This window comes from Zosterops lateralis (genome assembly GCF_965231275.1).
Source record: "Zosterops lateralis genome assembly, chromosome: 9".
Taxonomy (NCBI): domain Eukaryota; kingdom Metazoa; phylum Chordata; class Aves; order Passeriformes; family Zosteropidae; genus Zosterops; species Zosterops lateralis.
In genome coordinates this window covers 18,318,168-18,334,305 of record NC_139769.1, presented here as the reverse complement: position 1 = coordinate 18,334,305, position 16,138 = coordinate 18,318,168, and the positions used below count along the sequence as shown (strand labels likewise).

Here is a 16,138-nt window from a genome sequence, read left to right as displayed (position 1 = left end):
TACAATAAAATCAAATGAGGGGTGGAGTCTATATCTGATGTGGCTAATGAGTTATGATTCACCTTTGGACACTCTGGCTGACATTAGATGTCAGCCTGATCCAGTCATGGGATCACTAAATGTGGTGAGGTGAGACCACAAGGCTGCAGTGTTTTGTATTCCATGCTCAGACAGACAACACTGATTGTGTTGTCATAATCCTGATTGCCATCACTCACAGGGATTGATTCTGAATTCTGCCTGTCATTCCCATATGCACTTTCCGACGTTTAGCTTGTGTGAATTTTGGCTAATTCTAAACTGGGCTTGGACAATTGGTACTCAAAGAGAAATTGAATTATAGGAACAAATTTAGTTCTAAATAATCTGACTCCCTCATTCCTATTCTTTTTCCCTATTCTCCCTATTCCTATTACCATTTGCAAGAGTTGAGATACTTGTCTCTGTGTCTAATTTAGCAACAAAGTAGGGTGTGATACCTACAGACTGCATTGCTTCCAGGTTCAACTACTTATTCAGATGTTTTTAAAAGCCATGGTATGGCTATAGCTGTTCAATTTAGAATGCCCTGCAGCAATTGTGTATGGCTCATGCTGGTAGATGTGAAGGGTGTTTTCACATATGCTGTACACACTGTTCATTCTAACTTGAGGGTAAGAGAAGGCTAGCCCTACTGTAGTTCTTTTACTTTTTTCCCTTTATTTTTAATTTTCTATTAACGAGACCTTTAGCCATCGTTAGGAAATAACTCCTAAAAACCTTGAAAGCATTCCTTTTCCAAAGGAAATAAATCATTAATAAAAACTACAGAAAAGGAGCAGTTATATTACAAAATTAATCTACCAGGCTCACAGAGAAAACAAATTTGAAGGAGCCACCTGCTGTGGAGATGAGGCAGTAATCTCAACAGCAGGAAATAAAGGGAAAGAGGGAGAAAATACAAAAGCATAGACATTAAAAAAGTAATTAAAACACTTATCTCCATCGACATACATATCAAACAAAAAAAAATCAACCACCTAGAAAACATATTCTATTGAACGTCACAACAGGAAGTAACAAAGCTGTCCCCATAAAAAAACAATCTCCAGCAAAATGAGAGAGATTCTTTACAAATATGAGCCTCAAAAGTATTTATTGAAGTGCTAATCACTAATGTACTGACCTTGAGAAAGCTGAACACTTGCAGAGTATTTGCAACTTTTCTGAAAGACTAGATGCCCAGTATCAAACCTTTAAAAAAGCAGAGGAAGTTACTCTCTACATACCAGTGGTTGTCTGTTCCATGCATGGTGCATGTCATAGCATGAGTTGTAGTGGTACGTTTAGTATAACCAGCTCTGGGCACAGCTTAAGTACTGTATTTGGATCATGCATTTCAATATAGTTAATTTCTAAATTGTGCAGTATTGATCTGTGGACAGCAATGTTAGCAGTATGCATGAGTGAATGTGGCTTCTTTGAAACAAATCGGTAGAGCACATCCCACTGCATACAAGTAGTTTCTATCATGACTAGGTAAAAGTATAAATTTGACAGTTATGAAAATTTACAGTTTCAGTGTTACCATTCAAGAAGATAACATATTAAAACTCATGGTCCAATTTATACATATTATGGATTGCGTAACATTAAAGAAAACTGCTTTAAATATAGAGATTTTGATCTCTGGTTCTCCAGCCCACAAGAGCCCAAAAGAGACTTGTTTAAGAAGATCAGAGCTTTCAGAAATATTAAAGTAGTGCTTATGTGCTGCTTGGATTTTACAGTGTGCCATGTACCTTTGTAGTCACAGTCTAACCATATGGTACCTGTAGCTGCAAGTCTCTGGGCAAGTGTAAAATGTCATCAGATGTGCTATATCTGAAATATTTTTTGTATGGGCACACAAGGAGCAAGTTGGAACACTCAGTGTATAAAAAGGCAGGGACATGGGACAAAATACTGCTTTTCTGTTAATTCAAAAGGACCCTTTCAGAAGACAAATGGTGGATTTAGAATTTACCTTCAGAGGGAAATTAATTTAGCTCTGTATCTACTTTAGCATATTGTTTTCAGACAATTAAAACAAAAAATACAAACAAACTTTGTTAACAAAAAATAATTTATCAGAAAATGTCACTTCCTCTATAAAATTCAAATCAGTCTCTGGCCTTCAGCCTTCCATGACTCCTTTCCCCCAGACACATGTAGGGGCAGAGCCAGAGGTGCAGAACTGCTGCTGCTGAATCTTTGCTGCCTCCTTGCCAGACTGTGCTCAAGCCTCTTGTGCTAAGCAGCAGGCTCAGCTTGTCTGGGCTTGGCCTCTCATATATTATTTTGGAAGATTTGCATTGCCACCAGAGCAGATATGCAGAAAATCATTCCCATGTTTCTTCTCTCCAGTTTTGTATAGGATTCATGGGTTCTTCTCCTCATTCTCAGTGATACCTGACAGTTAAAGGCTTGCCACCCAATCTAGGATTTCCTGTAATGGATGCTGTGAAGGACAGAAGAAGAGTTTTTCTTGTACTTGCGGTTTTAAAAAATCTGGTTTAACTCTGGAACAGAAGCATGGAGATGGTAAAAAGATGTCCTTGCCTTCCAACTTTCTAGTTCCAGATGTATAAGGCAAGAGAGCAATAAAAAAATAATCCATAAATTGGTTAATGGAGTTTGATGTCTGGCTTCCTTGTTTTAAAAGTTAGAAAAAGGAATGTCCATAATCACATTTTGTTTCTTTCTGATTGAATTTGGATAAATTTATGAATTTTAAAGCAAATTTCAAAGATTCGATATAAAAAAAGTACAGTGTCTTCATTTTTAAAAAGGAGCTCTTGGTATTTTCAAACATAGATTGCATTCGCCAACAAAATTCAGTCTTATCACAATTAAAAATGAAGGCAACAAACCTTTTCAGTGTTTGCTGTGAGGAAAATGAGAAAAAACAATAATGCTCTAGTTAGTTTTTTCCCTGTAGGCTCCTGTATATTTACCCTTCACCTTAGCGCCTTTTTTTTTTTTTTTTTTTTTTTTTTTTTTTTTTTTTTGTCTGGAGATATGTTTTTAGTTAGCTGTCAGTGAAAGCTACATTTGACCCTTATCAAGGATGAGAGCTTATTTTGTGCGTAAGTTATTAAGATCAGTTGAGAAATTTACTTGAAACTGTGTATTTGCCACCCATGTCAGATTTCAGTAATCCAAACAGTAAGTTCAGGCTCAGAAGCATAGCTGTTACTGGGAAGAGGGGATTTGATGAAAATTGGAGATAGATATGCAGTGCCTGTACTTCCTTTAGCTTCCCTTTCCAGATCAGGCTCATAGTTACAGTAGTAGCAGACTTAGCTGATTGATGTGTTGACATTCCTGAATTTATTTCATGCAGCAGCTGAGTGCACTTGGTGCCCTGCTCTGCAAGCCAATCCCTTACAGTGTCTGTGCCTCACACTGGTACATTGCCTTGTGCATCTGACATAGTTACTCTAATAATTTAGCAATTCATATCTCAGCTGGACTTGGGAATTGTATCTAAATTTTCTGTAAAAGGAAACAATGGACTTGAAACTGTGCATGAAAAAAATGGATATGCATTGGTATTGTGCGAACAGAGAGGACAAAACCTCAATAGGAGGCAGATTATGTTTTCGCTAATACATATGTGCACATATATATTTATATGTATATATAAAGGATATAAAAATAGGAAGTTAAAGTCTGTGTTTTCCAAAGCCACAGTTGTAGTGGTAAAGGACTTTGGAAAGTATGTGGTGTGTAATACATGTGACAGAGTTTGGTGCTGAGGAATTGCACTCTGGAGAAGGAGTTGTGGGGCTCAAATGAAGGAATGAAGGACAGTAGTGATGCCTACTGAGAGATAGCTGGAGCATCTGGAAATGGAAGGCAAAGCACAGCAAACCAAAGGGTCAGGAACGAAGATGAGTGCTTTATGTGCTGCACCTGACCCAGATTGGGACTGTCTAGGTTAGATTTTGCAAAGCTGAACTAGATCTGTCATGCAAGCTGTTATTTTCACAATGTTTCTACTTTCTCTATTCTTAGTAAATGCAGTTTTCCACAGCCCATGAGGCTTCATTGCATGGTTTGGATATCAGTTGCTTCAAAAGCTTGTTCCCTGGCATCAGCAAGCAAAGGAGCTGAGGCTTCAGGAAGCCAGGGCTGTGGCTGCAGAAGATGAGGGGCGCAGCACAGTCCTCTGCTTGTATAAGGGTGTGCAGAGGCCATCCAAAGACCATCAGTGGAGCTGCCTTTCTAAGATGCCTCCTCTTGCTTGCCCTTCAAAAGAGTTGTTCTTCAGTGCAGGGGAAGGAAATAATTGTTATCACTTGATTTTGATATAGCTTATTTAAAAAGGGGAGATGTGGGATAGTGATAGATTGTTTCAGAACATGAAATACTAAATAATAAATAAAAAAAATCTTTTTAGATGGCTCGCAAGTGGATTTGGAAAGCAGAGAACTGACTTACTCAGCTTCAGCCTAAAAGCTAGGGAAAACACCTCATATTTTCCCAAGGATTTTTTTCTTGGGTGGCTCTTGGCTATTTTGTACCAGTGTGTGAATTCCCTTTTTCTAAAGGATCTCTCTGATTTATCTTCAAAGAGTGTTTCTCTTGGTTCATTATTTTGACCTAAATTGTGTCTTTCATAGGTGACTGAGTTTTTTAAAATTTTATTTCTTCTCTGAAACTGTTTGCTCAAAACTGCATTTTTCCTCTACAGCTATTTTTCCGTTAAATATTTTCTCTCCCAAGAGGCTGTTGGCTATTTATCAATATTTGATCTCTCTGTAAAGCACACTTCTGTGGGGTGGATGTTTATTATGAAATGGTGTCTCTAAAGTGAATCTTATCTGTTCTTGATCTCTTTTTCTGTCTCAGTCTGCCTCTTTCTTAGCTTGCCTAGTGGCTTGAAGAAGTACTAAATCTATTTTAACAAAAGTAAATGCAGTCATTACAATAGCAAATACTGAACAGTAAAAGGAGATGTATCAGAATCCAGTACAATACAGCTTCCAGCAGGTGCTTAGCAAAGAGCTTCAATCTGTGCTAAGTGTTTATAAGTATAAAAGAAGAAATCCCCTGCATTTCCTTCAAATGTAAATATCACAAAACTGTTTTTCAGGGAGTTTTCGACAAAATGAAAATAGTAAAATAAATAGCAGATAATGTCACATATATTGAGTACCTCTTTGGCAGTTTTTTGTTCATATCAGCCGAATACTGAATTCAATGCATTCTTAATCCAACTCCTTTGCTTTCAGTGATACCAAACTAGTGATGAACCTAGACAGAGAACATTGCAACACTTCCTTTATTATACTCTTTATTCAGCCTGTGGGAGCTAAAGTACTGATGCTGTTAGAAACCAAATAGTTTTCATTGGGAGATGATAAAAGCAGCAAAAAATAAGTGGGAAAAATATTTTGAGGGTTTCTCTTTGGGTTTGAATGGAAATACTTATTAGGTGGAAAGGAAATTATCTTTAATGCAGGCTGCACATCCCACTAATGACAAGAGTGTTTCTCCCGAGAGTAAAGTGAGGCCTCTGAGTTGGTTTATGGATATCTCCATAGAAATGGTTGCATTACTCTGTCCTCTGCCTGCAGGCAGTCACTGAGAGCTTTTTCTGAGGTACTCTTCTTTCCATAGATGATTTTGCAATATATACATAGAGGAAAATCTATGCCCTTTTAAAAATAGTTTCTTTAATGCATTTTACATATTGTACTTTCAATAGTACTAAGTATTTCTGGCAGCCTCTTAAGATATCCATTATTCATTATTCATTAGCTGAAATTCCAGTCTACCCGGAAAGTACAGCATTCAAAGGTCTTGAAGTTCAGGATGTGCTAGTATTTTTTAACTTTATTTTTCTCACTATCCAACTATAGATCAGTGTTGGTTTCAAAGTCAGGTGTTCAGCAAATGAGTAATGAGTTTTCTTTATAAATAGAGATCAAATTTCAGGATTTTTTATTTGCTTTTTGGCTTGTAAGCATTTTGAATTCACTGAGAATATTTTTTGTTTTGCTTCACTGAAACTAATAAATCTAAAAATGTATTTTAGTTTTCTAGTATTATAGTAACTTCATTCAGAGTTCTAGAGATTTGAAAAACTTCTTTCATATAAGTAACTCATGAAAAAGTGCTGAGTTTTCTCATTATGTAGTTCTGGACATATGCTCTAATGACAAAGATTTTTGTTGCTTAAATAACATAAAAAGATTTTAAACCTTCTCTGTTTGGAAAAGTGCTCCTCAACATGCAATGCTGCATTATTGTAGATGCTAAAATTGTGTTATTAGGATTTTCCAGACCAGTATGTCTCAAATAGAAGTAATACTAGTCTGCTGCCCACCATGCCTGAGAATGGAGGGAACACAGATTGCTTTGTATGCTCCAGTTCTCCCTGCTTGCACTGAGGATTCCTCAGTGCTAGTGTGTTTTCTTAGAAAAATTGTTGACATTTACTCCATTTCAGTATGTAACTATTAATTAGCATAGTTTTGATAATATTATGGGGTTTTAGATGTAAATATGAAAGTTGAGACTTTTGAAAATACCCTGATTGCATTTGCATGAATGAAATGATTTAACTGGTGTGTCAGCTGGGCTGGCTTTTTTGTGCTGTCCAACCATTCACACCAAAATGAGATGATGTTCTTTGGTAATTAGAAGATGCTTTTTGCTGCTTTCTTTTAACTGAAAGGTATTTGTTGCTATTAGTAGTTGTGAGATAAATCCTTGTCTGTATCCTATGGATTCTGTCTTAAAGTGTGCTTTTAATAACTAGGAATAAATGTCAGCCAATCAAGATTTCAAGGTTTTGAGAAAATAATCAAGAATGTCAAAAAAATGATGACATACAAATACTCACAGGTCAGACCTACAGCACTGCCATTTGTCCTCCTCCCCTCATCAGTTAAGCTGTTGTTACTGCCTCATTTGTTATCTGCTTTTGCACCCTGTTCTCTCTGATCCCTTCCCCTGCATTTGTCTTGGTATGAGTTATACGAGTACACGCATTGTCGAGAAACCTCATTTTCAGCTCTTGTGCTATTAAACAATCACCAGTTATATAAGCTGCACATTACAAACGTGATCATTTGCAATATACTTGGATACATCTAAGAGTTTTTAAAAGTGCTTGTATTGACAATTTTTTTGAGAATATATGTGTAATTCAATATATATGTTGGTCGCTAAAATTTCCTGTGTAATACTGATGTGCCATAAAATATCTATTTCAGGTTTGCCAGAACCAAACAGAGACAGTATATTCCAAGGACTGAGAATGAATCAAGGATTCTACACATCTAAAGACTTCTTACCTTTGGTAGCCATGGCAAGTAAACCAGGTGTGTGGTACTATATTCTTGTTGTAATCACATTCAATAAGTCATTAGCAGTTATGATTGTATTGAACTCTCTGGCTGCAAAGCCATCCATTTACAAAGTACCTTCCACTGAATATGTCTGGGACAGGATTTTCTCTTGGTGAGAACCTCAGGAGCATGGTCAGGAAAGTTAGTCCCAGAGATTATAAACTGAATAATCATATATGCAATTCTAAATTTATGGCAAATAATTTCCCCTAATAAGTTATATTTTTTTACTTTGAATTATAGTCAAAAGATGACATAAGCTTGTCCTTTGTATAAAGTATCTTGATAAAAATATTGTATGTAAGATGGTTTGAAAAAATCTGATATTAAAAAGGTGTTTCTGACTTATATAAGCGGATGATTGGTAGATTGCTGATAAATTCTTTTACTTGATCCGAAGTCAGGTGCTGCAGGTTTTGCAAACACATTTAAATTGGTACTAGTTCCTTACCCAATGAACTTACAGTCTAAGACTCAGGACAACAGGAGTATGACAGAAGTTAATAAGAAAGTGCTCAGTTCATAGGCACCAAATGCTGTCTTGTTTTATGGCTTCACATCTTTCTTTGAGTACAGAGATAACTGCATTTGTTCCCTAAGGAGTGCAGATGCTTTCAGTGTCCCTAAATATGAAATAATAAGCCCCAAAATTGTGGTTTCTATGCCACATTTCTTCATGGTCTAGATCCAGAAAAAAATAAATTATTGTACTTTTTTTTTTTCCCTTTTGGACAGAATGTGGTATTTTACATATGACATAATAGAACTTGTTTTATCTACAAACAGATTTTCATTTCAGCATTCAGAAATTTCTTTAAGCATCATCTAGAATTTCCTGCTTATTTAAGTAGACTTTTCTTAAACACTTTTGAGTATGTATATTCTGTGGCAGGTTATTCTGCTTTTAAAAGTAAAGTTTATTACTCCATTTAATGCAAAATATTTAGAAGTTAAATTCTGCATCTCAATCTGTCCCATCTCTTTGCTGTTTTCATCAAATGCTTTTTTCTTTTTTCTTAAGCTCAAAGTATTCTTAAATGATTTAAGAGAAAAGGGTGAGCTTTTGGGTTTTCTTCTTCTTGAAGACAGAGATGTTTAAAAATAAAACAGATTGAGATTATACAGTGCAATGCATTGGTAGATTAACAAAGGAGAAGTAAATTCTGGAAAACAATCCTCTCTTGAAATCCTCTCTCTCTTTGTGACTAAAAATACTTTGTAGAATTCTGAGAAAATATGTAGCAGTTGTGTACTGTAAGTCACCTGTTCTGCATGAGGAACTATATACCATGATCCACATATTTCAAAATATTGCAAAGTAGCCCTCTTGATTTACTAGCATATGTGATAATATGTTGGGGTTTTTTTGTGTTAAGTCTAGAATGGGAAAAAGAATGAACTTGGAAGAACTAACCTTTTCTGATTGACAGTAATAGATAGCTCTTTGGTGTTGTCTGTTAATTAACATGGTCTCTTTTACTTAATTTTCCTAGTGTCTGTCTGTAGCTATAGCCACCTTTTGCTCTCTAAGACATGGAATTTTAGAATAAAATATACACGTACTACATCCTACTCTAGCCTCCTTTTTTCACTGTGACAGTTATCTAAATAATAGACATAATAGACTTATTCATGGAAAAATACATATTCTGCCTGCTTATTAATTCTGAATGGCACTTGTTAATATACTTTCCTCCAAAAGGGTTTCCCCTCACAAATACATAGCTGTGAATTTGCCTTAGGAGTGTGTTCCCAAGAGCAAAGCAGGCTGCTCTGACTGATCCCTTCTAGACTCGTACTCTAATGGCTCTCTGAGCTGCCAGCCCCCTGCTTCACTTGTGCTTTTTCCACTGCTCAATTTTTATGAAGTATTAAGTTCACTAAAAATAAATGAGAAAAGTTCAGTGAGAATTTTAGACTAAGAATCCTGTTAAATAAATAGTAAATGTGATGCCACATAGATGGGGGCAGAAAATTATAGCATTTGTTATACATTAAGCATTTTTCAAATGGAGAGAGAATAGATGTATTAGGATGTTGTTTCTCACTCTGCTTATGTGCCTAAATGAAAAGGATTGTTTACTTCAATAATACTTGTGTTCCACAATTACATGTGAAAATCTGCTATAGTAGGATCCTTGAGTTAAAGTACAAAAGGTAAATGGCCAGCTTAGTGCCTCCTGACTGGAACTGTCCTGGACTGGGTGACAATATTGATTTGTATTATTTATGGCACTATTTTTCAAGTTACAACCATTTGCCTAATCAATAGTTAGTTGTACTTAAACATGTGATAAAGTGCAGTCTCATCCAGGGAACAGACAGTACAGCTTTACTTAACTATTTCTTGTTTAATTGAATCATCAAATACAAGCTGTAGATGATAAACACGTAATGTTGTCATTTTCTCCATGTAACATTTTACAAATGATTTGTAGAAAACTACTGTAGATTAAACATTTTCTTCCAGTGGAAAAACTAGGAATTACTGTAACAATATTCTTTTTCTTCACGTTCAGCTGATGAATAGCCTCAGAGAATCATGTCACAACCAGAAAACAGTGTCAATGCTTTATAGAGATCTGAGGGGACTGATGTTGGTATTCTATTACACAAAACTGTAACTATCAACAACTGGTCATCTTTTTGTTGTTGTTTCATTCTATTTTGGGGGTGTTTTTATCTGGGAGGATAATGAATCTGATGAGAAATCTGATGAGAAAGAAACTTACTTTTTGAATAAAAAGATCTCAGAATTCTAGTTTCAACCTGACAGGACCCACAACCTTACAAACATATCATTTGAATTCTTTCTCAATAGAAAGATGCAGCTGCTTAGAGTACTGACTATGAAATTATGTATATGAGCATATCTTAAAAGGGGGAATAAAACTGTCTTTCAGTGGAGCAGAATAATTTGATAGTGACACTCCATGCTTGAAAACTGTAAGATGCAATTTTACACTGCTTTGAGTACAAGTACCTTTTGAGCTCTCATGCAGAAATGGTTTCTCTACTTGAAAATGGGGTTTTCCTTTTATCTTTCAGGGATGTGTGGCTGTCACTCTCCATTGCCATCAATACATGGCACTGTGATTGTACTCGGGGCAGGAGACACTGCTTTTGACTGTGCAACATCTGCTCTGCGCTGTGGAGCTCGTCGTGTGTTCGTGGTCTTCAGGAAGGGATTCACTCATATCAGGGCTGTCCCAGAAGAGGTAAAATTGAATAGCAGCATTTCTGAGGAAGCATCTTAGTTATTTCTGTGTGGCCTGAAAGTGTGCTATACTTCAAATTGTGTCTGTACTTAACATCTGCTAAAGGTTTTGTTTATAAAAATGCTCTTAATATGTATGAATGTTTATCAAAGATCTGAGACTCACTTTTTATGCTCTCTATTTAAATAATTTTCCACTCTTGTATCTGTTTCCTGACAAGTCAGAGAGGTGTATATGCAAGCATGGGATAGAATTTCTTGTAAGTTAGGAAATGAACTAAAATTTTCAATCTTGGAATCAAATAGCCATTAGAGTGTTGTAGGTGGCTCTTGAGATCATGATTAGATCCTAGAACGATATCTTCTGGCTGTTGTTTAAGGAATCTCAGTGATTCTGACATTGCCTTGTGAGGCTTTCTTTCCTTTCCTTTCTTTCTGGTAAGAAAATTACCTACAGTGATTTTGACTTTGAATCACTGCCAGTGACAGTGAAGCTATGTTATTCATCACATTTCAGCATTCAATTTGGGTTTTAGTTTGGCTTTGCACTTTGGCATTTATCAGGTCATCTGCACATTTTGAAATTATTCTGCTTCCTCAATTTATATGTACAAGAAGAGATTTTATGCAGATTATTTTTTCTTATTTTGGTGGTCTTTTTCTGTTTTCATTTGTTTGGTACATTACACTTTTATATACTTGAGAATAACACACCATCTAATGCATCTTTATCATGAGATTTATGGTAGTTTGATTGTCTGTTTCAAGAAGGTGGGAACCTTAGATCTTCAGAAGGGGTATGGAGCTGCAAAGACAGGAACAAAGGGCTTCTTGGTGCATGATTTAGTTCTGTTGCACTTCAGTCAAGAGTTCTAGACACAGTGAGATTACTGAAGCCATTGCACAGATTCATGTGCTACTCAGATTCTTGATATAATCTGAACAAAAATCTTTCATGGGAGCCTGGGTAAATTTCTAAAAGTTGTCAATGTTTGTACTCATCAAACACAATCATGAAGTGGGCCATGAAAACAGTAAAATAAAAGTAGCTTCGCTTAGTAATGGCCATGATAGAATCATGTCAGGTAGGATATTCAAAAAAGTTGTTTAAGTAGAGAAAGTCACATTCTGAAGATGGTTGACTTAAGCAGTTTTACCATAGCAGAGATTCAGAAGATCTTAAGTCTGGATTGTCACTCAGAAAACGATTGCTTGTACATGGTAGTCAGCATTTAATAGAATCTTAAACTCACGGTAAACACAAATCAGGGCATGGACTAAGTTAATACGAAGGCACTTCTTAAAAGACACAGATATATACAGAAGAGAAATCTTTTCCCCTCAAAGAAGTTAAACATATTCAAAGTAATGGAAAAATAAGAAAATATATTGGAGATATATTTGCCTTGAAAATATGCCTTGAAGACCTACTGCCACTGGTTGATTTGATAGGATGAGAGGTTCTGAAGCTGACAGTAAGATGACTGTCTGCATACTGGACACAGCTGATTTCTAATATAGAAGAATCCACATTAACATCTTTAGTAAAAAAATGTTTTCTGGTTGGTTTATTTGGGGTTTTTTTCCATGAAAATGCAGCATGTAAAGTTATATATTCTATTGCTTCCACTCTACAGATGGAACTTGCAAAGGAAGAGAAGTGTGAATTTCTGCCTTTCCTCTCTCCTCGGAAAGTTGTTCTAAAAGGTGGACAAATTGTCGCTATGGAGTTTGTTCGAACGGAACAAGACAGCGATGGGAACTGGACAGAAGATGAGGATCAGGTTGTCCGTCTGAAAGCTGATGTGGTGATCAGTGCCTTTGGCTCCATTTTGAATGACAATAAAGGTAACCCTGGACTACTGCAAATACAGATTGTTCTTTTAGCTGAAGGCATGTCCTGTCCTTTAACAGTTTTGTGAAACTGATCTTCTGGAAGTTACTGAGCTTGTGTCTGCTGGTCCTCTTACAGGAGTTTGTCCTTCAGGTACACCTTTTAGAAAAAGACTTGGGGGTCTGTAACTGGGCAGTTCTCTGCATATTGCTATATAGAGCTGGAACTTAGCATAGAAGTATGGTTCCTCAGCATATATTTTTCTTCTCAGTGCAAGTGGGATCTCAAGGAAACTCTTGGGAATTTCTTCTGGTCTCATTAATTAACTCTAGAGAAACTCATTATATTACATCTTCAAGCTGAACTGATCTGATCTCTGAAATATCTTTCCTTTTTTTTAACCTAGCAAATTAAACAGACATTGAAACATTCATTATTCTGGTTCAGCTGGTCTGGGTATTACTTATTTCTCGTGCATATATAAGAGAACTGACTTCTCTCTTACACGATATTTCTTAGTTGCTCTTTACAAGGTTTAGTCTTAAAAATTAGCAATTACTTAATTCTATATTAAGTATACAGAAATTGGCACATCGGTAACATTTCAGAGATTGGATGAATTGTCTGCATTTAGCAGAGAAAGGAACATTAATACAGTTAAGAACATGGCACTGAGCAGTGTTTAAACAGTTCTCCTCTGACACTAGGTTACACTTTAGGAGTTCAGGCACATATAATGAATGTGCCTCAGAAGTTAAAAACACTGACTCAGCAGAAGACACATTGATAAAATGAGAAGGTCTTCAACTTGGAGATGGTCATCTAGGTTAGGAGGTTCTGAAAGCCTTAGTGAGCACTGTGCCTGCCTCTCCAGGACATGGTCATGGCAGCCAGTTAACCCATGACATGTTGCCATGGTCCTTTGGGTATAAATGCTCTCACAGAGGACTTGGCAAGTGCCTTGGATTGCATAAGACCAGGAAATTTGGTATTCAAAATTTCTTACCATAATGTACTTTTGTGAATCTTTGCAATCAAGGAAAATGGTAAATCCAAAGTGATGTAAGCAGACTCTAAAGCCGAATGATGTGCTTAGCACTCCTGCTCAACATCCAGTTGTATAGAATGGTAAACTGTCATACAACCATGAGAAAAATCTAAACCTTCTCCTACAGTAAAAAGAAGGATCAGCCTGGTATTTTGAGAAACCTGTGAAGTAAATACCAAGAGAAATCCTATCTTGTGCTGATGCTTTGGGATAGTTTCTTGCATCCTAGGCTGTTTCTAGACAGTGACTGCAGCCAGCTATTTACAGTGATCATTACTCAGGGCTGCCTTCTGGCCTGCCACTGCCTCCTGCTCTACAGGGCACAGGAGAGAGCAGACTCCCATTCCTCTTGAAGTTGTATTGCTGTGGAAAGACTCTGGCATTTGTGTGGGTTGTATTTCAGGGCTTAGTCTAACCTCCACCAAGCAAGAAGAAGAAAATTCAACATTTTTTTAAAAGCGATTCATTAACTATTCTGATGATGGCATTGATCAACTGAGAATTTTGGCTAATTTTGTTGGTGCAGTTTTTAAAACCCTGCATTTAGGTTTTTTGGAAGGTTTTCTAGATTCTCATGTGGTAAATCAATATTAACCTATGCAATCAATAAATTTTGTTGTGATTCATAGACCTCATGATACAGAAGTGATTCTGTTTTCTCCCACGTTAAAAATTACCTCAATTAAAAGATTGAACTTACTGTGCTGCTTAGCCATAGTACTGTGCCATTCTTGTATTTCCTAGGGCACATTCACAGTCTAAATTAATTGTTGAGAGGTTTTTAAATAGGAACATAAAATGGGAGGGGAACAGTCATGCAGTGAGCTGATCATGAGAGAAGAGAGTCATTTACTTTGGGGGTGAGCAAAACACCTCAGTTTCATGCTGTATTTTGGGTGAAACTGCTGTTAGAAGAACAATCAAATAAAAAGGAAAAAATGCAAGTCATTTGTTTTGAATGTTGTGAAAGTGAAAAGAAGCTAAGAGTGCATAAAGTGCTTATTTTGAGCATACCATTTCAGTTGCTTTTAAGTCTTTTTTTTTTTTTAAGCTGTCTTAATGAATGTCAAATTTGCTATTCACCATTGAGCTGGATTACAACCAAAACTCCAGACTACTTTAGTGAACATAACAAAAAGAAATGGAAAAAAAAAACAAAAAACAAAAAACAAAAAAAAACAAAAAAAAACAAAAAAAAAAAAAAAAAAAAAAAAAAAAAAAAAAAAAAAAACAACCCACACCAAAACATCATCTTAGTGTTTTGTTGTGGTTTTTTGTTTGTGTGGTTGATTGGTTTTCTAAATGAAGTACACTTCTGTATTCAAGAGTTGAAAATATTCGGGTATTGCCCATCAAAAGAGAGAAATGAAAATACTTGAGGTACTCAAAACTGGACAATGCCTTGAGCAAACTGATTTGACTCTGAACTTGATCTAACTTTGAAGGGAATGGAATAGGCAACCTCCAGAGAGCCCTTCTATCTCAATTATTCTGTGACTGGGTGACTCAGGTGCAGGTTGAATAAACATGTTAATTGCTGCTCATACAAAGAGCTCTATCAATTGACCTAATTCGTAAGGCACCTCGGGGAACTGCAAATGCAGTATTGGTATGGGCTAAGATAGCAGGTTATATTCTATAAAAGCTGGTTCTACTGATAAAAGAATAAAGAAAATACTGTCAAAAACAGAGAGATTAAAATTAGACTTAGCCCCAGTTCAACAAAGTGTTCAGGGCAGCCTTGATGCTCATGTTGGAAAGTTTTATAAGAAGCCATAAGTGTGTGGGTGACTGAGCAGAAATAGCTCATAGGTTAGGAAGTTTTTTCTAGTCTATTATCTTCAACAAGATGTTTCCTATTCTTGCATGGTAACTAAATACTTTTGGATTGCAAAATTTTGTAAAAAATGCCCTTGTTCTGATTTATTTTCATGAATTTCCAAGGAGAACCATGGAGAAAGTATGGAAAATAGTGCTCAAAATGCGCTACAAAATCCAATGCAGAGCAAAGCATTAAGCCAGGATAGAGGACTGGCAACCTAAGTTTAGTTTGACACTGTTTAGCAGGCAGCAGTAAAGAGGAAGAATTCCTGTGTAACGAGAACACTGAATCTTAGCACAATAATGTCTATTTTGTTTTCTTGGAACAGCAAAAAAGGGAAATGAAAAACATTCAAGGAAAATTCAAGTACTGCCTTTGTAAAAAAATCCCAGAAATGCTAAGCTATTTGTGAACCAAAATATGTTTTATGAAAATGTTGTTAGTAGCTAGTTTTTGCATCGTGACTCAAGGACAAAACTTTATTTCATAATTCCAGCAATCCGTCTCAATTTTCAGATATTTTGCTTTTACTTTTAGTACAACTGTCATCTTTCTTGGAAGCTGCAGCAGCAAACCCTGGCCTTACTGCTCCCCTAGAAGAGTGAAGATAACTTACATACAGTGAAGATAACTTTTCTCAAGTTTTTTACAATTTTATGCTTTAACACACTCATAGTTAATTTTTATTCCTACAGTTTGAGAAGCATTTGCTAGGGAACAAAGGAAAAAAAGTTTGTAGTGCTCTGACCTTGTAAGTAAAAAAGATTGTCATTTTCCTTTGATCAAATACAAAAATCCAAGTGGCATAGAAACCAGGAGTTCTGGAACTTGGAAG

At 36.1% G+C, this 16,138-nt stretch overlaps 1 protein-coding gene across 3 annotated transcripts in view; it reads left to right on the top strand.

Moving 5' to 3' along the window:
- Positions 1-16,138, top strand: part of DPYD (dihydropyrimidine dehydrogenase) — a 333,817-nt gene that overhangs the window by 144,410 nt on the left and 173,269 nt on the right. For all 3 annotated transcript variants that reach the window (XM_083867303.1, XM_083867305.1, XM_083867304.1), the window contains 3 exons: positions 7,248-7,355; positions 10,431-10,600; positions 12,237-12,447. In XM_083867303.1, coding sequence (XP_083723429.1) covers positions 7,248-7,355; positions 10,431-10,600; positions 12,237-12,447 — 489 coding nt within the window. The remainder of the gene's footprint in view (positions 1-7,247; positions 7,356-10,430; positions 10,601-12,236; positions 12,448-16,138) is intronic.